The sequence below is a fragment of the Rana temporaria genome, chromosome 6, assembly GCF_905171775.1.
Source record: "Rana temporaria chromosome 6, aRanTem1.1, whole genome shotgun sequence".
Classification (NCBI taxonomy): domain Eukaryota; kingdom Metazoa; phylum Chordata; class Amphibia; order Anura; family Ranidae; genus Rana; species Rana temporaria.
Genome location: NC_053494.1, coordinates 4606215 through 4624346, shown reverse-complemented (window position 1 = coordinate 4624346; position 18132 = coordinate 4606215). Strand labels below are relative to the sequence as shown.

Sequence of the window (18132 nt, the reverse complement as noted above, 5' to 3'; positions counted from 1 at the left end):
GAATATTAAACAAAAATCGAATTCAGCATAAGAATAAAAATAATAATAATTGAATCAAAGTATCAGTGCATCAAGAGATTGTTTCCAATATGAATACATTGTTTTTGGAAATGAGATTTCTGTTACTTTGTAAATGTAATGTCATTCCTACTTCTGTCTTCTGTGTATCTTTTGTAACATTGCTTTGTTTCTGGATGTAGTTCTCCTTGTTCAGTGCAAACCCAAGACACAGATACTACAACAAGAAAACTACTACAAATACTAAAATTCTTCTTCCTACTAATAGCAGTGACATTGCTGGGACACACAAGGACTGTAGAGTGAGCTGTGTGCTGCAGGCAGGCAGGAAGGGGTTAAGGCGGGACTGATGGGCGGGTGTGGAGGGTGTAATACAGAGGAGGGGGGTGTAGTCTGTATTGCACACATGCTGGGGACAGGATTACAGAGCTGCAGCTAACATGACATAGCAGATAATGAGAGGCGCCTCACACCCAAAGCGAGGAGGAGGGGTACCGGCTTATCTGCGTTGCCCACACTGGGCATATCTGTATCCAGGGCTCAGCACATGGAGGAGACCCCCAGGAGGTGACCCCTGCCAACGCTGACCTTCACAGGGAGCTGCAGACATGATGAGAGTCTCCCTGTGTGTCCCTCACCTGCTGGGGGGTGGTAGGTACAGAGCCTGGCAGAGCTACAGGAAGGCTGGCTTTACAGTGTGCTGTTCTTTCAGGACTAGAGACCGGTGTGTGCCCCCTGGGACTACGGCCATGCCTGGCCAATATATGCCAATCCGGACTCGTAGTCTGGCTTCTCAGTATGTGCTCAGTAGGACTTTCACCTTACCTGTGCCCTCCAGGACCTCCACCTTACCTGGTCAGCATGTGCCCTCCAGGACCTCCACCTTGCCTGGCCAGCATGTGCCCTTCAGGACCTCCACCTTGCCTGGCCAGAATGTGCCCTCCAGGACCACCACCTTGCCTGGCCAGCATGTGACCACCACCTTACCTGGCCAGTATGTGCTCTCCAGGACCTCCACCTTAACTGGCCAATATGTGCCCTCCAGGACCCTCACCCAGCTTTCTTCTTGGCCAGCTTCTTCTTTTGCCAGCCACAGGTGGTACAGCACATCGCCCTCCAGCCAAGGAGCGCAGGACTCAGAGCCCAGGGATGAGAAGGACTCAGGAAAAAGGAAAAAGAGCCTGGCCTCTGAGGATGTCAGGAGGCTGCTGGCCTTGGCCCAACCAGAGAAATGGAGGTTATCAGGTATTATGGATTGCATTATGTTTATGTCTGTTTTGTTGGAATCTGAATTGATGTCCCCTTTAACTGGTTGAGTTCCTGTCATTGTACTGCTCTGGAGTCAATATTTACTATTGGATTGGAAGCTTTAACATGTCTGTTCCTGTTTTCAGGATTTACATAGTTGTCATTAGTCCTTACATAGTCCATAGTACATAGTCCTTAGCTGGGAGAAAAGTTTTCCAAAAGTCCTGATGAGAAAATCAACTTAAAATTCAGGAACATTTTCAGTCAATGGAATGTGTGTGTGTCTGGGTTTGTCCAATCTGCAGAGACTCATAGAGTTTATGACCTGTGATTGGCCGGTTTCTGAATTGTATGATATTCTGCAGACCAGACACATCCGAGTGTGCAGATCCAACAGAATCCAAAATGATCAAATCCCTGATCTGGATCCTTATACCCCGGATTGCGTTATTCAGTTGATATGTATACAATGGACTAGATTCAGGTAGGGGGACGTACAATTGTGCGGGCGTAGCGTATGTTATTTACGCTACGCCGCCGCAACTTAGACGGGCAAGTGCTGTATTCACAAAGCACTTGCTCCGTAAGTTGTGGCGTAGCGTACATCTGTCGGCGTAATCGCGCCGAATTCAAATTGTCAAGAGGTGGGCGTGTTTTATGTAAATAAAACATGACCCCACGTAAATGACGTTTCTCACGAATGGCGCATGCGCCGGCCGTGAACGTATCCCAGTGCGCATGCTCCTAATCACGTCGCAAAAAGTCAATGCTTTCGACGTGAATGTAATTTACACAAAGCCCTATTCGCGAACGACTTATGCAAACGGCGTAGCGGCCAGCGTAAATATGCACCCTAAGATACGACAATGTAAGAGACATTTACGCCAGTCAGATCTTAGCCTAATTTCGGCGTTTCTTGCTTTCTGAATACAGAAAGAAGATACGCTGGCGCAGCTTTGAATTTACGCCGTGTATCTATAGATACGCCGGCGTAAATTCATGCTGAATCTAGCCCAATGTATTTCTCTGTATGGTTTATGGGCATAATAATAATAATAATAATAATAATAATAATAATAGCAAAAATAGTCAATTGGATGCAATGAAGATACAGAAGTTTTGAATTCTGCTAAAGGTCTTGTAACGGACCTTTTTGGGCCCATTCACACCAGAATGCAGTGCGGAAAACCTGCGTTCCATGAGGGTTTCCCCCACCTTGCTCAAAACGCATTGTACTTACGATCTGCAGCGTGTGTCAGTGTTACGTGAACGACACCCCAAAGGCAGGTGGCAAGCACAGTCCATTTGCCTGCACCAGATCGCATGGTACAGTAGTATCGTGCGATCCAATTGCCCCTGCTGTGCCCCATCAATTGCTGCCACTGTGCCCCATCAATTGCTGCCACTGTGTTCATCAATTGCTGCCACTGTGTCCATCAATTGCCCCTGCTGTGCCCCATCAATTGCTGCCACTGTGCCCATCAATTGCCCCTGCTGTGCCCATTAATTGCTGCCACTGATCCCATCAATTGCCCCTGCTGTGCCCCATCAAGTGCCCCATCAATTGCTGCCACTGTGCCCCATCAATTGCTGCCACTGTGCCCCATCAATTGCCCCTGCTGTGCCCCATCAATTGCCCCTGCTGTGCCCCATCAATTGCCCCTGCTATGCCCCATCAAATCCTGCCAGTGTGCATCGCCCGGGACTTGCCTGTCTCGCAGTGGGTCACGGTGGCGTACTCCACGTCCACGTCCACGCTCCTCGATGTCTTCTCCCTTCCTCTCTATCAGGCGTCCAATCACAGTGCCTGTTGTTTCAGCCAGTCAGGTGACAGGTAACAGACCCGAGCACCTGATTGGCTGAGAGGTGCTGAGTGAACAGCGAGCTCTTCACCTATGGCTCTAATCGGGTGCGTCCAAAAAAAAATAATAATAATTCAGGTGCCTGGCACCCGACAAAGGGCCGGACACCTGAATAGGGGGTGGCAGTGGCGACCATAGATTCATGCAATACATGAATCTATCTAGGGTGAGTAGTGGCGTGTTCGCACACTCCACGTGCAGAGCCTGCCAGGAAGTCGGCACAGTGCTGCGCTAATCACAGGCAAGAAAACATTGTCCCGATGCTCGGCTGCAGAGATCGGGACATGTGATTAGCGCGGTGCCGACCTCCTGGCGGGCTCTGCACGTGGAGTGTGCGAACACGCCAGCGCTGATCCCTAATGACGAGAGAGAGGCGACGGGAGAGAGAGGGTGGCGCCCGTGCGCCCTGTATGGACGCACCGCCACTGGGTGTGGTTCAGCACATTTTTTGTGTGTTGCCCGCATGTTGCGCGTAGGGTAGACCGCTGGTTCTTAACCTCAGTCCTCAAGTACCTCCAACAGCCCATGTTTTGGGAATTTCTCTTGGATAAAAAATATAGCTGTCCAAAATACCAAGCCATTGACTCTGATTTTAAAGCACCTGTGCAAGATAAAGGAAAACCTGAAAACATGGTCTGTTGGGGGGGGGGGGTACTTGAGGACGGAGGTTGAGAACCACTGGGGAAGACCATTCATATCAATGGACTGCCTTACCTGAAAGTAACGCGGGGGAAAGAAATCCCTGACGCTTTTGTAAAGTTGCGCTGCACTGAACTGCATGGTGCTCGGGCACAATACAAAAACATGTATGTTTGCCCATGCATGGGGGTGCCATTAAGAATTATTGACCACCCCCCCTTGCATCTGCTAGAAAGCAGCACGTTTTCATGCACGATTTTGTGCGTTTCCGATGTAGAGATGTGAGCCAAGCCTGATACCTGCTTACCGTACATTAGCATGACTACTAAAACTTTTAAATGAAAAATTGGGGTCCATCCGCACTTTTGTGTTGTCACAACACACACACACACACACACACACACACACTAGTATGCACATGTTATCACAACTCCATGTCCCTGCTCAATGTATGGTGTCTTGTGGTGCCATTCATTGTGGGTGTCATCCCAATGCACTGTACGGTGGCACATCACAATGCGTATACCATGTGTTGTGGTGCTCTGCGTTTTCAAAAAATGGGTCATATACAGTTGTTGCTTTTTTTTTTTTTTTTTTTTTTTTTTTTTTTTTTTTTTACTATTGTGGTGCATTGTTATCCCATCCATAATGAATGGGTTTCCTTAACACGATGCACAGTAATGTACCATAACACACATTACCACATCATAATAGAGTCATAGGTAGGCGCAGCCTATTGCATTAGGGGTGTGCACCGCAAAGCTCAAACACTCATGACTTTCTCTGCAGCCTCAGCTGCACTGGACAGTGAATGAATGGGAAGTGCTCTGTGCTAAGGGACTTCCTGTTCATTCACAAACTGAAGCATATTAAACCAAGTTTACTATGCTTCAGATATTAATGAACACACTGGGCCGGATTCAGATAGCCTTTATGCCGGCGTATCTATTGATACGCCACGTAAGTGCTACGAAGCGCCGGCGTATCTTCTTTCTGTATTCAGAAAGCTAGATACGCCAGAATTTCCCTAAGATCCGACCGGCGTAAGTGTCTTACACCGTCGTATCTTAGGCTGCATATTTACGCTGGCCGCTAGGTGGCGCTTTCGTATATTTACGCGATGAATATGCTAATTAGGTAGATACGCCGATTCAGAAACGTACGTCCGCCCGGCGTATTTTTTTACGTCGTTTACGTTAGGCGTTTTCCGGCGTAAAGTTACCCCTGCTATATGAGGGGTATCATATGTTAAGTATGGACGTCGTTCCCGCGTCGAGTTTTGAAAAGTTTACGTCGTTTGCTTAAGTCGTTCGCGAATAGGGCTGTACGTAAGTTACGTTCACGTCTAAAGCATTGACGATTTGCGGTGTAATTTCGAGCATGCGAACTGGGATTTTTTTCACAAACTGCGCATGCGCCGTTCCTAAAATACGTCAAATACGTGGGGTCACAGTGAATTTAAATAAAACGCGCCCACATCATCCACATTTAAATTAGGCGGGCTTACGCCGGACCACAGACGTTACGCCGCCATAACTAAGGGCGCAAGTTCTTTCTGAATATGGAACTTGCGCCTTAATTTACGGCGGCGTACCGTATCTGAGATACGTTACGCCACACGGATAGATACACCAATGTATCTGAATCCGGCCCAGTAAGTGTATTCATTTAGAAAAGGAAGGCGCCAGTTAATCCACTCTTCCTCCTAAAAACATCTCCCGCAGCAGCTGGGAGGGGGGGGGGGGGGAGAAGAGGTAAGCCAGCAGGGCTGTGGGGCAAACATGGGGGAATTGGCACCGCACATATTGATTAGGGTGTGCCCAGGCGCCCCTGGCACACCCCCTGCGAATGCCTATGAATAGAATGCCTAAAGCTGCCCATACATGTGTTCAGCCAGCTGGCTGGGCATAAAAAAAAAAAACCGTAATGAACTCCGTCCCCCCCCCCCTCCTCCATCCACACATTTACTGTGAATGTAGGAATTCTCCCCTCTTTGTCACTTTAATCTGACAGTGGAGAATACACTGATCAGCACTAATGGAGCTGAGGTTTTCCAGCAGTCCTCTTTGTTAGAAGTCACTCGCTTCACCTGCTAAACCGGATGAATTTCTGTTCTGGTATGGCCAGCATTCGTGGCCAATGTAGTGCCTGGGGCAGATCATTAACACTCCCCTCCTGGATGGGGCAAAGTGATTTTCAGTTATTATGTTGAAATGAAGAGTAAAAATCCCCCCCTGTATTGGTGGTCAGTGTAAACTTGGCCCCCCTTGTATTTGAGCAGGAACAAAGATTGTCTCTGAACAAATTGTAGCCTTTATTGAAAAAAGGACAGCACTACAAGTCACAGCAAAGTGAAATAAAGTAAAACCCGACTGCTGACGCGTTTCGCACTAACACTAGTGCTTAGTCATAGCTATTATTTTATTTCACTTTGCTGTGACTTGTAGTGCTGTCCTTTTTTCAATAAAGGCTACCATTTGTTCAGTGTGCGGCTGTCCAGAGACAATCTTTGTTCCTGCTTTGCTAAGTGCATTGCCTGCACCTGAGTTGTCTGTAACGGTGGATGTTTGTCTGGGTTCCCACCTGGAGCGGCTATTCCCCTTTCCCCTTGTATTTGAGGTCAGTAAAAGATTACCCCCTTGTTTAGGCAGTAAGTACAAAATTGCCCCCCTGTATTGGTGGTCAGTGTAAACTTGGGCCCCCTTGTATTGGTGGTCAGTGTAAACTTGGCCCCCCCTGTATTGGTGGTCAGTGTAAACTTGGCCCCCCTGTATTGGTGGTCAGTGTAAACTTGGGCCCCCTTGTATTGGTGGTCAGTGTAAACTTGGCCCCCCCTGTATTGGTGGTCAGTGTAAACTTGGCCCCCTTGTATTGGTGGTCAGTGTAAACTTGGGCCCCCTTGTATTGGTGGTCAGTGTAAACTTGGCCCCCTTGTATTGGTGGTCAGTGTAAACTTGGCCCCCCTTTATTTGTGATAATTGCCTCTCTTGTATTGGGCAGTACATTTTGCCCCTGTGCACTGCTCAAGTAAACCTAAGAAACCAGAAGTGGATCTCTAGGCATTACACAGAATCTTGATTATCATTTTAAAAATTATTCAATAACACAAAGTACCAGGCATGTATCTCTATGTCCCCCCCCCCCCCGATGACATTGTTACAATGTTGCAGCAAATTAAAAATAATACAAAAAATAAATAAAGTTTCCCTTTCATTGCTATCAGTGCATAAACACATGATATTCAGATATGAGAGAAATCTCTGGGGAAAAACCTCCCTCTGTTGCAAAGTCCAGGTTTGTATAATGTGAGGAGCAATATCCACACAGTCATAAACCAAGTGCAGAGGTCCTGGGTGGCTTAAAGACCACACCTCAATTGATGAAGTTCTCTGCTCATCAAAAATAAATAAATGCATGTTTGCGTGTGTGTCCCAAGTGAGTGGTCTGTGTCTCGAATGAGTGTTCTATGTCCCAGGCGAGCGGTGTGTGTGTGTGTGTGTGTGTATACCAGACCAGGTGAGGGCTCTGTGTATTCTGGGCAAATGGCATGTGTCCCAGGTGAGGGGGTCTGTGTGTCCCGTCCCAGGTGAGGGGGTCTGTGTGTCCCGTCCCAGGTGAGGGGGTCTGTGTGTCCCGTCCCAGGTGAGGGGGTCTGTGTGTCCCGTCCCAGGTGAGGGGGTCTGTGTGTCCCGTCCCAGGTGAGGGGGTCTGTGTGTCCCGTCCCAGGTGAGGGGGTCTGTGTGTCCCGTCCCAGGTGAGGGGGTCTGTGTGTCCCGTCCCAGGTGAGGGGGTCTGTGTGTCCCGTCCCAGGTGAGGGGGTCTGTGTGTCCCGTCCCAGGTGAGGGGGTCTGTGTGTCCCAGCCCAGGTGAGGGGTCTGGGTGTCCCAGCCCAGGTGAGGGGTCTGTGTATTATGGGCAAATGGCATGTGTCCCAGGTGAGGGGTCTGTGTGTCCCATCCCAGGTGAGGGGGTCTGTGTGTCCCAGCCCAGGTGAGGGGTCTGTGTATTATGGGCAAATGGCATGTGTCCCAGGTGAGGGGTCTGTGTGTCCCATCCCAGGTGAGGGGGTCTGTGTGTCCCAGCCCAGGTGAGGGGTCTGGGTGTCCCAGCCCAGGTGAGGGGTCTGTGTATTATGGGCAAATGGCATGTGTCCCAGGTGAGGGGTCTGTGTGTCCCATCCCAGGTGAGGGGTTTGTGTGTCCCATCCCAGGCGAGAGGCCTGTGTGTGCCAAGTAAGGGGTCTGTGTGCCAAGTGAGTGGCCTGTGTCTCACAGGGAAATGGCATGTCTCAGGTAAGGTGCCTGAGCTGAGTGTCCCAGGTGAGGTGTATATAAGGTGCGAGGGCTGTGCCCAGGTGAGGTGTATATAAGGTGTGAGGGCTGTGCCCAGGTGAGGTGTGTGTGTGTGTGTATATAAGGTGTGAGGGCTGTGCCCAGGTGAGGTGTGTGTGTGTATATATAAGGTGTGAGGGCTGTGCCCAGGTGAGGTGTGTTTGTGTGTATATAAGGTGTGAGGGCTGTGTCCCAGGTGAGGTGTGTGTGTGTGTGTGTGTATATAAGGTGTGAGGGCTGTGCCCAGGTGAGGTGTGTGTGTGTGTGTGTGTATATAAGGTGTGAGGGCTGTGCCCAGGTGAGGTGTGTGTATATAAGGTGTGAGGGCTGTGCCCAGGTGAGGTGTGTGTGTATAAGGTGTGAGGGCTGTGCCCAGGAGAGTTGTATATAATGTGTGAGGGCTGTGCCCAGGTGAGGTGTGTGTGTGTGTGTGTGTGTGTGTATATATAAGGTGTGAGGGCTGTGCCCAGGTGAGGTGTGTTTGTGTGTATATAAGGTGTGAGGGCTGTGCCCAGGTGAGGTGTGTGTGTGTATATAAGGTGTGAGGGCTGTGCCCAGGTGAGGTGTGTGTATATAAGGTGTGAGGGCTGTGCCCAGCTGAGGGACATGTGTATCAGCGGAGAGCACTGTGTCCTAAGTGAACAGTCTGTTGCTCATTAATTCTGCTCTGTAATTATTCTGCTGTTTCTCTAGAATCTCCAGAGAGGAAATTAGGAATCGGGGAGAGAAGGAATTAATTAGATCTGTACACCTGATCTCCATGTGTTCTGCTCTTCCTCAGGAATCGGAGACCATATACAGCCAGAGAAGTAGAATTAATTACCCCCCAAGTATCCCATAACTAGAACTTTGCTCCTCAGTCACTGGCTTCACCCACCTTCTACTATCACTTGGGTGTCCTTACTTCCACTCTGACTTTTCTTTTACATAAAGTAGAAATCACTTCTTCAGCTTCAGAAGTGAGACTCCACTTGGTGACTTTTGCAGGGAGATTTGGAGGATATGTTCTCCACAACATATGAGAAGTCAATGAGACATTCGGCCCACCATCATTCCATCTGTAACTGTTAATGTTTGGTGGAGTGACTGTTGAGGTAGGTAGGATGGGGTGGGTGTGAGATGTGGGGAAAGTCATGTCGGTGTGTTCCCTGTGCTGAGCTGCCGTTGATTCTTCACATCCATTTGGAGAAAGCAAGCTGTCATATTAATCCTCTGGCATCAATATTGTCTGATTACCCGACCCGGAACAAATATTGTGACCTGGGAAAGTTCTGGAACCTCCTGTCCAGCACACTCAGGATGATCATTTTTATTCTCATTGGTTTCTACATAAAAATACATTTCTCTTATCACCTTCCAGGACGGCACCCGAGAGATGATGGCTCCTCCCTGCAGGAAACACAATCACATGACAGTTTAAAAAGCCCCACCCTTCCCCTTGCTCCCCAGTATTGATTGTGTTTCTCCGAACACAGCGACACGTTTATTTTTTTGTTAAAACCTAGAGACCGGGGAGGGTCGAAGGTACCCCTGTGAGACAGGTTTTAGGGAGGCCGGGGAGGGCTGAACTAACCTGTAGACTTCGGTCCAAACTCACAGGTCGCCCCCTATACACACCAGTGCTCTGAGCTGCGGGGAGGTGAGCCATCACTGAGTGCTGTTGAAACCACCGCCATCGAAAGGGCTGTTCCCGGGTCTTCAAAATTCAAATGCTGCGTTCCAAGCCTCGTTCTGGGAACAGGAACCGCATCACAGGAAGTGGGCGGTTCCCGGCGGCGTAACCCGGAAGTTCCTGTCGGCAACGTGAGACAGCGCTGAGCGGTGGGCAGGTCGGCTTGTGGACGACTCGTGTAGGAGTACCGACAGCCAGGACCAAGTCACCCTCCTCATGGAAGAGGACGGAAAGACAGATGCGACCGCTGGCAGATCCAGGTCGGGGGTCGGTAAGTACGAATCCCCCTGGAAAGGGAGGAGGGAAGCAGTGAAGATTTCCCAAACTTTTAGGGAACGACCAGTGCAGGATCTGGCCCTTCTTCTAGTCTGTTTTCTCTCCTCCCCAGTACAGCCAGCAGTCTTTGGGAAAAAAGACAGAGTAATGTGTGTATACCTCATGTCTTTCAGAATCCCCCAGCGGAGCCCAGGAGGCCTCAGCTCAGTCTCCTGCCGCTACAGGGCATAGTTCCTCTAAGAAATGTGGGAATTGCAGAGAGAAACTCCCCAAATCTTACTCTAAGCCTTTCTGCTACAAATGTATTAATACTTTAGCAGGGAAGGAGGCTGCGGCAATGATGAAGAATTTTCTTGCATCTATGCAAACAGAAATGTTAGCAACAGTAAAAGCTTTCCGGGAGGCAGCTGGTCAGACAGCTCAGACTGGGACAGAGGATCTTACCCCCAGGGAAGGCACTTCCTCACAAGAAAACCCCTTTTCTAGGGGCCCAAGTGCCTTCTTCACATCACCGCAAAATCCCCCTCCGGGGGAGATAGAGGGTGAAGAAAGTGAGGTAGCAAGCTTACCCAGGTCCCGGCACAGCTCAGGAGAGGTAGACGGGGACCCAATTAGTCAGTCCCAGGAAGACGCACGTCTTAGGAGACACCTCTTTGCCGTGGAAGATCTGGAGGGTCTCCTCCAGGCAATTTACGCCACAGAGGAGATACCAGAGACCCCTAAAGCAGCATCAGCACAGGATAAGGTCTATAGGGGTTTGGGCGACACCCAATCTAAAGTATTTCCCCTACACCAGTCCCTCAAGGAATTAGTCCTACAGGAGTGGAGAGATCCTGAAAGGAGGATTATCAAACAAAAAACCTGGAAAAGAAGGTTTCCCTTCTCCCAGGAAGACGAGGAGGTCTTTTTTAAACTCCCTAGACTTGATGCGGCCTTGTCGCAAGTCACTAAATTGTCTGATCTCTCCTTTGAGGATGCGGGTAACATCAAGGATCTGATGGACCGTAGAGCAGAATCTCTCCTTAGAAAAGCTTGGGAGGCCAACTCGGCAGCACTGAGTCCAGCTCTAGCAGCAGCATGCGTAGCTAGGAACACCGATATATGGGTGGAAACGCTCACCGAGCACATGGCTCAGAATACTGATGCAGAAGAAGTAGTTGAATCACTTACAGTGATAAGGAAAGCGATTGCTTACCTAGCAGATGCAGCAATTGAATCTGCACGAGCATCAGCTAAAACAGCAGCCCTCATTAACTCAGCTAGGAGGGCAGTTTGGATTAAAGCCTGGGAAGGAGATGTAACATCCAAGGGTAAATTATGTGGTATCCCCTTTCAGGGTTCCCTGTTGTTTGGCAAAGACCTAGATGATGTCCTGGCCAGGTCATCAGAAAAAGGCAAAAAATTTCCAGTTAAACCCAAAAAAGAAGTTTTCAAAAAAACTTTTCGAGGCCCCCAGGGGCAGGGTAAACAAAAATCCAAAAAGGAACCTTACAGGCGCTGGAACTTTGGTAAAGGGAATAAGAGGAACAACCTGCTTTTCCCTCCTCCAAAAGCCGGCGACAAGCAATCCAAGTGACGCCGAGATCAAAGTGGGGGGTCGACTGTCCCAATTCCTTCCCCAATGGGAAAAAATTTCGAACAGTCCCTACATTCGCCTAATAATTCAAAAGGGCTATCGTCTAGAATTTCTGACGACACCCCCCTCTATGGTCACGCTTACACATCTTCCCAGGGATGCTCTGAAGAGATCTGCCCTCTTACAGGGCATAAGGGAGTTGGCAGAACAACTAGTGATAGTGCCGGTACCAAAGGATCAGCAATACCGGGGATTTTATTCCCATGTATTCGTGGTTCGCAAACCTTCTGGAAAATACCGTTTAATAGTGAATCTGAGAAACCTGAACAAGTTTCTGGAATACAAAAAATTCACTATGGAAAGTATTTATTCGGTAAGAAAGAACCTCATGAAGGAAGCCTTCATGGTGACCCTAGACCTCAAAGATGCCTACCTTCACGTGCCAATTCATGTGGATCACCAGGCATACCTGAGGTTTGCGGTTGTAGTGGAAGGAGAAATCCTCCACTGGCAGTTCAGGGCACTACCCTTTGGGCTAACTTCCAGCCCAAGAATATTCACAAAAATCCTAGCGGAAGCTACGGCATTCCTACACCTACAGGGCATATCCCTTATACCCTATCTGGACGACTTACTGATATCAGGAAAGTCTGCCATTCAGGTCTCGTTGGACACCAACAGGGTAATAGCAGTCCTGGAGGGTCTAGGGTGGATAGTCAACAAAGAAAAATCCTCCCTCAAACCAGAGCAGGTCAAGACCTTCCTGGGATATATAGTGGACACTCGGCAGCAGAAGCTCTTCTTACCAGAAGACAAGGTGCTAAAGCTAGCCTCAGCGGCAGGGGCCCTAAAAAAGAACCCCAGACTCTCCAGAAGAAGTGTTCTGAGAGTCTTAGGCCTTATGTCAGCCAGCATTCCAGCAGTGGTCTGGGCGCAGCTTCATGCCAGGACACTGCATTTCTTCTTCCTGTCCTCATGGGACAAAAAGAGGGAGTCCCTAGACCAGGACATTCTGCTCACCCCCCAGGTCCTGACCTCCCTGGAGTGGTGGACGTTTCACCAAAACCTGAAGGAAGGGCGACCATGGGCACAGTGGAACCCAGTGAAGGTTACCACCGATGCCAGTTCCTGGGGGTGGGGCGCCCACCTGGAAAAGAAAAAAGCTCAGGGGCAATGGGACAGCTCACTAGTTCGCAGGTCATCCAACTACAGGGAACTCAGAGCAGTGGGGGAAGCCCTAATAGCCTTCCAGGAAGACATCAGGGGCAGAGAAGTCCTAGTAAGCTCCGACAATTCCACAGTGGTAGCGTACCTAGGCCACCAGGGAGGGACCAGATCCAGCCCCCTATTAGAATTATCCAAGGAGATCTTGGAATGGGCAGAAGGAAGAGTAGTCTCCATTTCAGCCATACACATAAAGGGGACGAACAATACAGAAGCGGACTTCCTCAGCCGTTACCAGTTGAGGCAGGAGGAATGGGAACTGAACCCAGAGGTCTTTCAAACTTTGGTCCAGCTCTTCGGAAATCCAGAGATAGACCTATTTGCCAACCGACAAAACAGGAAGGTGGGAAGGTACTTCTCGATTTCCAGGGAACCACAGTCGGAGGGTCTGGATGCACTATCCCAGACCTGGGACTTCGGGCTGGCCTATGCTTTTCCGCCGGTGATACTTATCCCGCGAGTTCTCCAAAAACTCAGCAGGTCCCCGGGCCAGATTCTTCTGATAGCACCATGGTGGCCAAGAAGAACTTGGTTCGCAAACCTAAGATCCATGGCGATAAGGGAACCAATAAAACTCCCGTACAGGGCAGATCTCCTCAGGCAGGGCCCAGTACTTCACCCCAAGCCGGAATTTTTTCAACTAGCGGCCTGGTTAGTGAGCGCCAGATCTTAGAACGCAAAGGCTGCTCAGAGAGGGTCATTAGTACTCTCCTCATGAGCAGGAAATCAGTAACTCAAAAGATTTACCTTAAGGTGTGGAAGACCTTCTGTTCCTGGGGTAAGAAAAAACAAGTATCCCTAACTTCTATCCCGGTTATCCTGGACTTCCTCCAGGATGGGGTAGACATGGGACTAAAAGTCAGTACCCTTCGGGTCCAGATAGCGGCCCTCTCGGTCTATCTTGACAAAAGATTGGCCAAAGAGGACCTGATTAGACGTTTCTTGTTGGCCAGGGAAAGAGGGTCTCCAGTCCAGAAACATAGTTGTCCGCCTTGGGACTTAACTAGGGTGTTAGAGGCGTTATCTATACACCCATTCGAACCTCTGGAAGAGGTTTCCCTTAAGTTTCTAACTTTAAAATTGACTTTTTTGTTAGCCATTACTTCGGCCAGGAGGGTAGGGGATTTGCAGGCGCTATCCATGAAAGAACCCTTCCTGAGAGTACAGGCAGATAGGATCACTCTTAGAGCAGACCCCCTGTATTTACCGAAAGTGGCATCCTTATTTAATAGGACGCAAGACATAATATTGCCGTCCTTTTGTTCTGAACCAAAGAACGAGAAAGAAAAGAAATTTCATTTTTTAGACGTAAGAAGGTGTCTTCTTAATTACCTAGAAAGAACTAAGAGTTTTAGGAGATCCAATCACCTATTAGTTCTACATGCTGGGCCCAGGAAGGGACTGCAGGCATCAAAGGGCTCAGTCTCAAGATGGATTAGAGAGGCTATATCCATAGCCTACGTATGCACCGGAGCGACTGCTCCCAGTAAAATCAAGGCTCACTCTACTAGATCCTTGGCAACTTCCTGGGCTGAGAAAGCAGGGGCCTCCTGGGAACAAATCCGCAGCGCGGCTACCTGGTCCAGCCATCACACATTCCTGAAGCACTATCGTGTGGAAATGTTATCACAGCAAGACTTAGCCTTTGGTCGAAAGGTTCTACAAGCTGTGGTCCCACCCTGAAGGTAGGCCTGTGTATACTTGATTATCCTCTCGGGTGCCGTCCTGGAAGGTGATAAGAGAAAACCTACGTTAGGCTTACCGGTAACGGTATTTCTATGAACCTTCCAGGACGGCAGGCCTACTTCCCGCCCTATGTGGAGGGAAAAAGGTAAGTACCTATAAGGACTACGTCCCTTGTGAACCAGTTCAGGATTACTCTATTACATACTGGGGAGCAAGGGGAAGGGTGGGGCTTTTTAAACTGTCATGTGATTGTGTTTCCTGCAGGGAGGAGCCATCATCTCTCGGGTGCCGTCCTGGAAGGTTCATAGAAATACCGTTACCGGTAAGCCTAACGTAGGTTTTTTATTGTCTCAATAGTGAAGGTACTTTCCAGTGATAAGAGGCGCAGGGCTGTACTATGACTCAATGCCGATCCTGACCTCCCTGGGGCCCTAAGCAAAATTGCATGTCACATTAAAGTTGAGAAGGGGGCGCTGCCGACACGTCGCATTAAAGATTACATTTGAGAAGCGGAGGGAGGGGGTGTTCTGCTGTCGGAAATATGACAAGAAGCGCGGGGGGGGGGGGGGGGTTGACTTCTTGCCTTTCTCCCATGCAGCCAGCGAGTTGAGGGGTGACTTCTCACCAGGCGGGGCCTCTAGTAATTTGGGGGGGCCCTCCGCAGCTTTGCGGGGGTCCTAAGCGGCTTGCATAGTGAGCCTATAGGGCGGATCGGCCCTGCTATGACTTATCCTGATATCATACAGAAGATGCTCCATTATGGCCCAGATTCTCGTAGATCGGGCGTATCTCTGCGGCGGCGTAACGTATGTCATTTACGTTACGCCGCCACAAGTTTTCCATGCAAGTGCTTTATTCACAAAGCACTTGCGTGTAAAGATGCGGCGGCGTAGCGTAAATCACCCGGCGCAAGCCCGCCTAATTCAAATTAGCCAGGTAGGGGGCGTGTAGCATTTAAATTAAGCGCGTTCCCGCGCCGAACGTACTGCGCATGCGCCATCCATAAAATATCCCAGGATGCATTGCTCCAACTGACTTTGCAAGGACGTCATTGGTTTCGACGTGAACGTAAATGGCGTCCAGCCCCATTCACGGACGACTTACGCAAACAACGTAAATTTATACATTTCGACGCGGGAACGACGGCCATACTTAACATTGATTGCGCCTCATATACCAGGGGCAACTTTACGCCGGGACAAGCCTAACGTAAACGTCGTAACTTTACTGCGTCGGCCACGCCTACGTTCGGGAATTCGCGTATCTAGCTAATTTGCATACTCGACGGAGAAAATGACGGAGGCGACACCTAGCGGACGAAAAAAAAAATTGCATTTAAGATCCGACGGCGTAAGAGCCTTACACCTGTCGGATCTAAGGCCCCGTACACACGAGAGGATCTATGCGCTGAAACCGATCCGCTGGTAAATTCCAGCGGATAGATCCTCTCGTGTGTACGGGGCCTAATGGTTATCTATGCGTAACTGATTCTAAGAATCAGTCGCATAGATACGACGGCCCAGATTAGGACTTACGACGGCGTAAATGGCGTTGCGCCGTCGTAAGCCCTTTGAGAATCTGGGCCTATCTGTATTATTATCACACAACTGGGGGTCATCGTCATCCCGGGACATCTCTGCTCCCCGGGGTTTGTTGTTGTTGCTTTCCTTGGGGGTTTCCATCTTCCGCCACAGAGTTGCCAGATTTAACCTATAGCTGAGCCTATGCTGACTGTGGTGACATTAGAGTGTAAGCTCCTCTGGTGCAGAGACTGATGTGACTGGCTCAGTGATCTCTGTACAGCACTGTGGTATATGTCAGAGCTATATAAATGTAGAATATGGGGGGAGGCATTAGAGTGTAATAGTTTCATACACTCTACACAGCTCTACCTTTGAATGTCTGGTTGGCGCAGTGTTGGGGGTGGGGAAGGTCTTATCTCGGAGGTCCAGGTTGGATTTGGCAATACTGAAGAAACTGTTTTTGTGCAACTTTTCCCCAACTGCAAGCTTTGCACAACCAGCGAGAGCTGAGAGCCGTGTAGAGCGGAGATGAGATGTCGGGCGCCCTCCTATCAGATGAGGCCTTTGTAGATTGGTGTGTCTGGCCTCTGGATTTATATCTATCGGGATAAGGAAATAAAGGCGTTTTATCTTCTCAATCCAGCAGGGGAGGAAGAAGATGAAGAGGGCCATACATGGATCGAAAATTGATTGGTTCAGCGGTAATCGGCCGAGTTTCCATCTGTGTGCGGCCATTTCTGCTTCATAAGAAGTCCATCTATCAATTAACTTTCATGAATGGTCCTGCTGGAAAAATTTTCTTCGATCATCACTGGCAGCTGGTTTCCCTCATGACTTGCAGCTGGTTTCCCTCATCACTTGCAGCTCGTTTCCCTCATCACTTGCAGCTGGTTTCCCTCATCACTTGCAGCTGGTTTCCCTCATCGCTTGCAGCTGGTTTCCCTCATCACTTGCAGCTCGTTTCCCTCATCACTTGCAGCTGGTTTCCCTCATGACTTGCAGCTGGTTTCCCTCATGACTTGCAGCTGGTTTCCCTCATGACTTGCAGCTGGTTTCCCTCATGACTTGCAGCTGGTTTCCCTCATGACTTGCAGCTGGTTTCCCTCATGACTTGCAGCTGGTTTCCCTCATGACTTGCAGCTGGTTTCCCTCATCACTGACAGCTGGTTTCCCTCATCACTTGCAGCTGGTTTCCCTCATGACTTGCAGCTGGTTTCCCTCATGACTTGCAGCTGGTTTCCCTCATGACTTGCAGCTGGTTTCCCTCATGACTTGCAGCTGGTTTCCCTCATGACTGGCAGCTGGTTTCCCTCATCACTGGCAGCTGGTTTCCCTCATCGCTTGCAGCTGGTTTCCCTCATGACTTGCAGCTGGTTTCCCTCATCACTGGCAGCTGGTTTCCCTCATCACTGGCAGCTGGTTTCCCTCATCGCTTGCAGCTGGTTTCCCTCATGACTTGCAGCTGGTTTCCCTCATGACTTGCAGCTGGTTTCCCTCATCGCTTGCAGCTGGTTTCCCTCATCACTGGCAGCTTGTTTCCCTTTCCACATCCTTCACGGCTACTGCGCGGATCTGCTTTGCCGGAAAGGCCGTCCTCCCCTTTGCACGCTCCCCACGCGCTACCTGCAGGGGGCACGCTGTGATCACTGAGTCACGATCCCGGCCCCTTACCACGTGATCAGCTGTCAGCCAATGACAGATGATCACATGATGTAAACAGAAGCTCTGTAATCTTCTTTTTTTTTTTTTTTTTTCTTCCTCACGCTGACAGCACAAGGAGAAAAAAAAGCAGATCGCCAGCACATCCACCTCATCTGTGCCACCTTCCAGTGCCCACAGTGCCACAAATCAGTGCCCACCAGTGCAAAACCGTGCCACTTCTCAGTGCTCTTCAGTGCCATCCATCAGTGCAGCCTCATCAGCGTACATCAATGAAGGAGAAAAATTACCTGTTTGCTAAATTTTATAACAAAATATAAAACTTTTTATGTATTTTTTTAACAACACATGAAAACCGCAGAGGTGATCAAAAAATGATAAAAAAAATATTTGGGGAGTGCGCAGGGCTCGCATTCTC

General features: G+C 49.4%; 1 protein-coding gene across 1 annotated transcript in view; it reads left to right on the top strand.

The window, feature by feature from the left end:
- The first annotated feature begins 408 nt into the window (after positions 1-408).
- ABCB10 (ATP binding cassette subfamily B member 10) overlaps positions 409-18132 on the top strand; it is a 46871-nt gene continuing 29147 nt past the window's right edge. Inside the window, exon 1 of the mRNA XM_040355893.1 lies at positions 409-1263. Coding sequence (XP_040211827.1) covers positions 627-1263 — 637 coding nt within the window. The 5' untranslated portion in view covers positions 409-626. The remainder of the gene's footprint in view (positions 1264-18132) is intronic.